The sequence below is a fragment of the Symsagittifera roscoffensis genome, unplaced genomic scaffold (genome assembly GCF_963678635.1).
Source record: "Symsagittifera roscoffensis unplaced genomic scaffold, txSymRosc1.1 SCAFFOLD_245, whole genome shotgun sequence".
Taxonomy (NCBI): domain Eukaryota; kingdom Metazoa; phylum Xenacoelomorpha; order Acoela; family Convolutidae; genus Symsagittifera; species Symsagittifera roscoffensis.
The window spans coordinates 24,015-33,537 of NW_026970947.1; the positions used below are offsets into that span (position 1 = coordinate 24,015).

Below are 9,523 nucleotides of genomic sequence, written 5' to 3' on the forward strand. Positions count from 1 at the left end.
ACTCCGAAAAAATTCAAATCGAATCTGAAAAATTAAATGGGAAACTTCTATCAGCAACGTAACCCAGAAGCTATGTTCAACATTTTCGGTCGAAACAAAGTTGAAAATATTGATAAAGTGCTTCACAAGACAATTTCGATACGTATTGATAAACCAAAAGCAAAAACATACAAGATAAAAATTTTCAGATCACATGTATTCAATTAAAAAAAAAACTTCAAGTAAAAAATCCGCACGTTCCGTCTGATATTACCTCTTGAAACTTGCACGCATTTACTCTTTTATCAAGGAATACCATAAACACTTTGTTTTTCCCAGAAGCTTAAAAAAACAATTGTCAAAAAGATGATCCTGAAGTAACTGGAACTGCAGGCTTATCAATTTTTGGATCACCATCAGAAGTGTTTGAAAAATTAGTATACAAACAAGTTAATGAACAGAATTTATCTCAAAACCTTCCTATCAACACTCAATTTTGCTTGAGAAAATTCCACTCACCATGGAGGCTATTTTAGTTTGCACGAAAGCATTTAAAAAACCGATAGATACCAACAGTTTTGTTGTTTGTTCACTCTTTAATCTCTCCGAGGCATTCGATTCTATTGAGCATTATCAATAAAAACTCTAACAATTAAATTTTACTGAACCCGCTATAGACTTGAAAAAGTCTTTCTCGACCGATGCCAGAAAAAAATAGTAAATAACACCATATAGGTTTGGATCCATACTCCAACTTAGTGCTAAAAATAGAGCAGATTACTTTCAGTGGAAAACAAATGAGAAAAGACGAAAAAATTACCCAATTGCCCTTGGACAGAAATTTTATTGAAGAGTAAATTAATGTAAAACTTTTCGAAGTAAATTTTGGCATTTCAAGATGAAGATCAAACTATGTTTGAAATTGGCCAAGCTCGCTTCGAAGAGAAGAAAATAACTATATACACAGCCACCCTGTAACTTAAATTACACTCTATGCAGCTCAGGAAGAAAGTCACCTTCTTCGTCGTCAGATATAATTCCTTGCTCAAGCGTGCTGCGGAAACAGCTTCCACTTCATCGGCCACTTTTCGAGAGTTCGACACCAACAACATATGTCCAAGCTGTTTTTATAGCCCTCGTGATGTACAACGCCTGGTCAACTGTCCGGTCAAACAAACAAGATTACCAAAACACGGCCTACTGCGGGACAATCCCGTCGAAGTCGCTAATTGGTTTCAAATCTAACATCTTAACAATCTGACAAAATTGCCCTCTAAAACCCTGCTGAAACAAAATTGTCTTCAAGAAAAACCTCAAATTGGAAGTTTTTTTATATTTATCTTGCGGACTTATATTTATTTTGCGAAATACCAAATCCGTATTTAGTAGTAGTAGTAGTAGTAGCAATCATGACTTTAGACTATTTAGTCCATGGGTGCTAACCCATTAGTTTTCAAAAGCGCGATTTTCTTCACTGGGTTGCACGAACCAGATGAGCACAAAATTATCCACGTGAATGATTCTCTATCAGTATATTTCTTTACAAAAAAGTCTGCTGAGCTTCGTTGAAAGTTTTTTTGAGAGTTAAATGTTTATTCGTCTCATGCTCAACCAGAAGTTTTCATCCGTCTTTTTGAGATGATTATATGGAAATCCAAATTCGTGATTTTATCGCGTGTCTGTTGATTAAAGTTTAGCTTAGCTAACGAGGGTGTCGATGTTGCATTTCTCATTTTATTTTCAGTTTTAAACCAAAACCAGTTAAGATACAGTTTACAAGGATATGGCTAGTATATTTAGCTGTATTAGTTGTTTGTAGTCTTTTGAATTTTCGTAGATCCAGTGGAATGCTTTCCACTGAACTGATTCAAGTAGTTTTTAGATGGGTACATGCAATGATTTTTGTATGAATTGGGATTTATAGAACAAGTCCTCTGGAGAAAGTAGACAGTACTCCCAAGCTTTGCTGATTCTTCGCGTGCAATTTTGAATCTACCGGAGATATCTCAATTATATTTTGAAAGGTAAAAGTTTTTAACGATAAGCTTCTCAACTTAAAACGCTATAATGAAAAATTCCTAAAACTGGAGAAATCGATGAATCTTTCAATCAAAAGATGATTGAATGAGTTCAAATACTATTTAACAAAAAAATCCTGATTGCAATTGAAAAGAATTCAACAAATTCCATTAACTATAAATGCTTGAATCAAAATTATACGATAAAACTCGAGAAACCCCTATACCTATCCATTAAAAACATAATCGAATAACTTTGAAATGTATTTATCAAAAACAGACAATTCTCAAAGTAAAAAAAAGAATGGTGTGTAAACTTTTAACGTAAGAATATCTTCCGAAAATGAATGAAGATTAACAAAAACCAATATTCCTGCGATAGAGAAAAACAAAATTAGTGACTAACAAATTGTTTAAAAGGAGCAAAAAAAACTATGTCGCATTACGACGATTTGTTCCATGCTTCAATGATAATTATTATCATTTTTATCCTAGCAAGATAAAAAAAACTTTCACGGAATCAGAGTTAAGAAAAACAGTTTTAAAAAAATTTTTGGAGCAAAAAAATCTCTTTTAGAAAAAGAACGAAGGGGATGACCTGAAAAATTAATAATTAAGTTTTTCCATGTTAATGGTACGCGGAAACATTTCATTTCTATTTTAATCATCAAATCGTTCATCATTTCAATCAAATCTTCAAGAAAAAGAAATAATAGGGATTTATGTGGGATAGTATTCCAGTTTATATCAATACTTCTGATTGTTTTTATACTGCCGAAAAAAAAACTAAGACAGAACCAATCTCGGAAAAACATGCAAACTTTGAGCCACTTCTATAGCCGTTTCAAACTGCTCACGTTCTAACAAGTATCCGTATCCATGACCGCAATATTTTAGCCAGTATCCATGAGCCTAAAAAGTTAGTACGAAAACCAAGGAAAGTTTTTAATTTTCTTGATACAGTAACAAATAAAAATTAGTGACAATACTTTATGCATCTCAAAGATTTGTACGAAGCTAGATCAGCATCTTTCAATTTTAGATCACAACGCTTTTAGTGACATGTTCCAAGAAATTTTTGAATGGAAGTTTCAGTAATTCAGTTTTTTCGTTTCTTTTCATGTGATGCTTCTACATAGTAATCGAGATGCATGGGTCATTTTCGTTGTATTTCTGTCGAAAGAAGTTTTTGAATACTTGAAAGTTTTTATGGGAAGTTGATCAAATAGGATGTCTTCCTTGAAGAAGTCGTTGAAGAGATTGGACAGATGGCAGGCACTAATCCAGAAGTCTGAATCGCATTTTTTTTTCAGTCCCAGGAGACTAGCTGTAAAAATGTGAGTTCCTTGTTTCTCCGTATTTAGAGATTGAGACGTTTCGGTCCACCTGATGTCAACTTCATCGTTGCCTATTTTGGGAATAAACGGACCTAGTGCAGTTCTCAAAACAAGGAGAGAGGTAAAATATCATTTGTTAGAAGTTTCTATTTGTAATTCAATTTATTGAATTCAAAATCCATGTATAAGCCCCACTTAATTATTTTTAGGTCTCCTTTGTTTGACATCCATAACTCTGAACCATAACTGATCATTGATACCACGTATGGCACTCCTACTTCGTTCATTACTTCAGCTTTTTCGAAAGTGTAGTTAGAGTAGTACTGTGTAGCACACACTCGATGAGCCTTTGATGGCAATGAAATTCTTTTTTTTAATCGATAGATTCATCACCTATATAATTATTAATATGATTATTATTAATATTAATTTACAAAATGACAAAAGTCAAAATGAAGGGACTCGAACCCCGAAAGTCAGCAAACTAAAGAGTTTAAATCCACATAAGTTTCTCTACACGCAGAGCATAACATCGAAACGTTCTTTGAAGTAGGACCAAAAAAGTTTGAGGATTCTTTGCTTCAGTGCTTCAGGTTGGTTGCAGTTAACCCAATGTGGAAGACGGTTGGTCAACTTCGGTGTTCGATGCCAAAAGTTTTTGGAAGTTTTCAATAGACAAAAGTTTTTGGAAGTTTTCAGTGTATTCTCAACATTGAATAGTGCGGCGTTGCGAGAAGAATAAGGATTGTTGGACGTACACGACAAATAATTTGTCCAATCTCAGTCGTGTTTACCCATTAAAACTTTCGATAGGAACAGCAGATCATTCATTTGCATATATAAACTCAAAGGAAGAAGACTTAGAGAGTCAAGACGTTGATAACTTTTGTCTGTAAAACCAAGTATCCAGTTTGATGCACGTCTCTGAACACTTTCTATCATTTTCATCTTAGTTTTTGTAGGACATCAAAGTTGTGATGCGTAGGTAATAATGGGTACAACCATGGATTTGTATAACTGTAGTTTTGAGTTAACAGAAAGACTGGAGGCACCGTTTCGGTGAACCATCTTTAGAATTTTATTCGCTTTTGTGCATTTTGAAGTAACGTGTTCACTCCATGACAAGCTGCTACTGATGTAGATGCCCAGGTCCTTTTCACATGAACTTTGACTTAAGATCGTATTCCCAAGTTGATAGAGGTGCTCTTGATGATTGGTAAAATTTACATGACATTTATCCAGATTGAATGGTAAGCTATTGGAATTTGACCAAGCACGTCGATGTGCAGTAGTGGAGTTGTTGTCGATAATTTTGAAATCGTCTGTAAGTCGTTAAAGTACACCAGGAAGAAAATGGCCTGGGTAGCGATCTCTGTGGTTCTCCGCGTAAGACAGATAGTTCACTTGATATTTGTTCACTGATTCTCACCGTTTGTCTTCGGTTTTCTCAGTAACTCGGTATATGGTTGAAACAATTCTGACCAAAAACCATAAGTTGAGTTTTTCCAGAAGTAGTTATGTGATATTTTGTCGAAGGCTTTTTGAAAATCGATATCAAATACAGTCAATTTGAGTAATATCGTGAGTCGAGTTCAGTAAACCAATGATTTAGAGACTCGATTAGGTGAGAGTTCATTGATATTTTTGAGCTGATTCAGTGTTGGTTTGGGAAAAACTTTGGATAAATGAGTGGCGATAGCTTATCCAACATGAGTTTTTCTAACAGCTTGGAGATTGCACATATTAGACTTATCGGTCTGTAGTTTGACACGTCTTGTGTGTCACCTTCCTTTAAAATCGGCATTATAACACTAATTTTCCATCTAAGTGGAAACACAGCTTTGTTTGCTATTAGGTTATGATTACCTGCAAAGATATTCGAATGCAGTATATGAGATCAAAAAACCAAGAACAAGAAAAATCAATCAAAGCACAGATATAAAACTCAAATTTTCAAGAAAATTAGCATATCAGATCTTGCTAGCATCTCAAAATTCGAACAATCTTAATTAAAAGGGTTTTCTCCCAATTATTGCAATTGATCTGAAAACAATAGATTTTTGCAATATACCTAGAGCTTATTTATTGGCATAATGATCCCCCATTCCGCATGCGGCCGCAAAAACTTGAAGCCAGGTCTGGTCAGAATTTACTCGAACATAGTTGTAATTTTCACTTGTTCTAATCTGTTTCAAAAATTGAACATATTGTAGACTTAAATCTGACTTCGAACAAAAGTTTTCCGCTGAATTTTGATTGAATTGGTCTATGCATCATTGTTTGTATCGTACAAATTGTTGTGACAGGCCATTTACACACCAAATATTTTATAGAAATATTCAAGTACTCGTTAAAATTATATATTGCACCATTTTGGCAAACAGCTTCATTTTGGTTGCATCACATTTACAATAAATTATAAGTAGTTCAATTAACCGACAGTTAATTGTAGCATAACTCAGATGAGTTGAAATTAAAAAAATAACATACACCTTACATGCACATTTCATTCAGAGACGAACAGTTCAATCACAGCTTTCCGTCCTCTTCTTCATCTTCGTCTGCCATTTTCTCGTACAAGCGAACAACTGTCACACCGTTGCACTCAGCGGTCACTTTCAATCGGCCCTGATCATCTACCTCTCTCGTGCTGGTCGAGACAGGAATCTTATCCTTGTCGTGCGTAGCAACATGAACAAGTTTTCCCTCATCATCTAAGTAGAACTTGGAGTTGAAATTATTTCCATCAGCACGACTCTCCAATACAGCTTCTTCACTACCGAGTGCAAATGGTCCAATTACAAATCTTTTGCGGATGATGTTTTTCGATTTTGTGATTAAAACGTATTTGCCAGATTCTTTGGACGATTCCTTGAATCGAACAATTGGAGTAGCACGGTTCATCATCTGCCTATATAAGAAGCCCACTCCCCAGGCTTTCATGTAGTTGTCCAGGGCACTTGCATCTGGGTCGTGAGTGGTAAACTTCCATGATCCAATGAATTTCTCCATTTTTTTAACAGATTGATCAAACACAAATAACCTGAAAAAATTTTTCAAGTAAATTTTATCGAGATAAAATTTGCTGTTTCAAAATTAGCAATCTCGAGAAAGGAAATCTTTATCATTCCACCCAGTCACAAAACCATTGGAATTACATGAATTAAAGATAAATTAGCGTGTTACACACCTCCGGTACTCCGAACTTTCTACTTCTCGTAGAAAACCGAATATATTGGAAATAAGATCTGCATTCTTTGAGTGTACTCTGACAACGACCAATTGAAGGGTTCGTAATTACAAATATTGCAAAGGTTTTTATTCAAGTTTTTTATAAAACTTATTTAAGTTCTTTGAAAAAATGTAAAATTAACTAAGAAACGTCACATGTGGAAAAGTAAAGGCAATTGAGCAGTCGAATTTGGACGCAAGATTTGCAACTTCTGAGAGTACTCTTATAAAACACAACTACAACGTTAGGAAATTCAAATTTTGAGAAACTTCAACCTCAAGCTTTCTTAAAAATGTATCTTTTAAAACCAGAAAAAATGTTCGATCTCAGAAACTACCAAGATTTGAGCAGACTTATTTGTAGGCAATATTCGCAATCTTTGACAGTGTTCTGACAGCCGAAAAATCGTCGGATCTATTAAGCTAAAAGTTTTGGGCATTCTTAGTTGGAGGCCGAATTCGCAAACCATGAGATTACTCTGACAGCGCCTACTCATATTTGGAGGAAAAATTCGCAACTCCTTATAGAGTACCCTGTACCCTGACTGAGCCTCACTAAAGAGCTGGTAATTTCAAATTTGTGAAACTTTTTATATCTAAGGTCTCTGAAAAATTTTGAGAAAATCCTATAAAATATCATGTCTTGAAAACTACAAGGACTTGAGCAGCAATGTAACATTTGCCCGGAAGAAAATATCGACGGAAAATAAAGCTAGGTTCTAAAACGACTGGCTAGCGTCTAAACACAGCTCTACATGCTTTTCACCGTCTCTGCCAAAGCCAGTTCTTTTGGTGGTTTTCCTAACATCGGGTCGACAAAAACGTTACTGCTTCTGGCTTCGGTCAAAACACTCAAATTAACTTAATTATATGCAAGAAGAGTGAGCTCATGGCTGGGTCTCAGTATCCCCAGACCACGAGGTCACTCCTAAAAACAGGGCTACTACTGTTTCGTAAAAGTTTAAATAAAACAGTTTCAGTTTTGGGCCCGAGACCCCCCCGGATTCTGGAATCCGGGGAAATAACGTTCTCATTTCTTTTGGGAAGGCTGGACACGTCGTCCTAACACCCTTCCTGGCTCGTGCGAATTGCTCTGCAACGATTGTAGTGGCACAATCATTTCAACTCTGAGCAGTTTCTGACAATTTCCAATTCTATCTGTCGTTAGTTCTTCGTAGTTGTTTCCACTGCAACTATTGTTGTTCTGATTTTCTTCTGGTTTTTCTCCAAAATGGCCGTTTCAGCATTTCTCAGAAATGTGACGTCAAAATTCGAAATTTTAAAAATTTAAAATACCAGAAAATTCTGACCTTCACGGTTTGTCTAATCGTTCAAATAACGTTGCTAATCCATTAAAACCAATAATTTTCCAGGTCAGATGTTCTTTTCTGGTCGATAAAAATTTGAATACGAAATTGCATTTTCGTACATTCAGTCGAATTTCGCATACTCCCCGGACAGCCCGGTCAATGTCCTCATTGAATCTCGTAGTCTTCATCAAAATGGAACAGTGCCATCGAACAGAATTTACAAAATGCACGAAATCATTTTATCAACCTCATATCAACTCAATTCAGAAAATAAATGGCATCATACCACACTATTATAGCCTTCTAAATTCTTTGATATGACTCAAGATAAAACATCTTTTTAGACTTCCAATGTCTATGTCCCGATTTAAAACTTTTTCTCCTAGGTTTAAAAATGTAGGAACGCAGGACAGTCCTGCCAACCCACACACTATAATTATCCTACTAAGCTTCTTCCCTTCAGAAGTTTAGTTGCTATTGGTCCTGAATATTAAAACTAAGGAACTCAGTGGTTAGAAGGAACAATGAAATAATCTTCTTCTTCAAGAGATTACCCAATCCTTTGATGTCACCACAAAGTGATCAGTTGTCCTAATTGATTAAAAACAATCATGCAGGCTGGAATATTTTAATATATTCTCCACTCAAGCCTCTTTAAAAAAATGTTAGTGTTTCTAAAGCCACTAACTAAAATCAAATTGCAAGTTTATAAATGCAGCAGATTTTTTAATCCTCAAAATTCAACTAAATGTTTTCTTTTCAGTTTCAATTGCAACTTAGTTGCTTTGTTTCTACTTTGAGTTTTTTGTCACAAACAAAACAATTCTGAGTTTTAACATCTTCTCGTCCATCGCTTCTTTGTTTCTTCCTTTGTTCGTCGGTTTTCTTTCTTTTTGCATCTTGTCTTTTGCCCTATTGTCAATGTTCCATCTCATCCACCTGCGACATTGACTGCGCACTTTCAGTCTCTGTGTCTTGCAACACGTCGGTAGCTATTCTGTCGCTGTTGGAAGCAGTCCTCCAACACTTTTGCTCTTCTATCTTTTGTTTAAAACAAGGTAGAGGGTCAACGTTAGATTCTCTGTTTCGGCAGAAGCTGTTGTGGAGGCACAACGTCATGTTTCTCTCCAAGTCTTCCTTCATTATCTCCTATTTTTCCCTTCCGTCACATTCACTTGTTCTAGAAGTTCTCTTCACGGTGTTGGTCACTGCACTCCGATGAGTTACAAAAGCTCGCTTTAAAGCTCCTGCTCCAATGTCCAGCTGATACACACTGTACACTCTGCTGTGCTTCGAAATATGCTTTTTGGCATACTCGTACAACCATGCAGTCATGTTGGCTCTAAACCATGGTATCAGTCTTCTTCTGGCCCATATCTTTTTCACTTCCATCGGAATGTTCAAGATTTTGCACATTGTCTCAAAAAGATCTAAATCTTTTAGACAATCCAATTCCTGTAACTGTTCTCTCGTCGGCGTCTCCTGTCTATTGTTCTCCTTTACATGAGCTTCCAGCCATCGTATCGCCATCATAACTCCCACTATCACTATCGTTATGGGCTGTGATGAGTCTGGTAAACACATGGAGAGCAGCTCTCCACAGTCCCAGATCATTACCAGATTACTACGCCCGGGTTACCACCATGTT

The 9,523-nt window shown here is 35.9% G+C and overlaps 1 protein-coding gene across 1 annotated transcript; it reads right to left on the bottom strand.

The window, feature by feature from the left end:
- Window positions 1-5,863: 5,863 nt before the first annotated feature.
- On the bottom strand, window positions 5,864-6,346 carry LOC134856048 (fatty acid-binding protein, brain-like). The gene has a single exon (XM_063872418.1). It carries the CDS (start codon window positions 6,344-6,346, stop codon window positions 5,864-5,866), a length of 483 nt encoding a protein of 160 aa, XP_063728488.1.
- Between the last annotated feature and the right edge of the window lie 3,177 nt (window positions 6,347-9,523).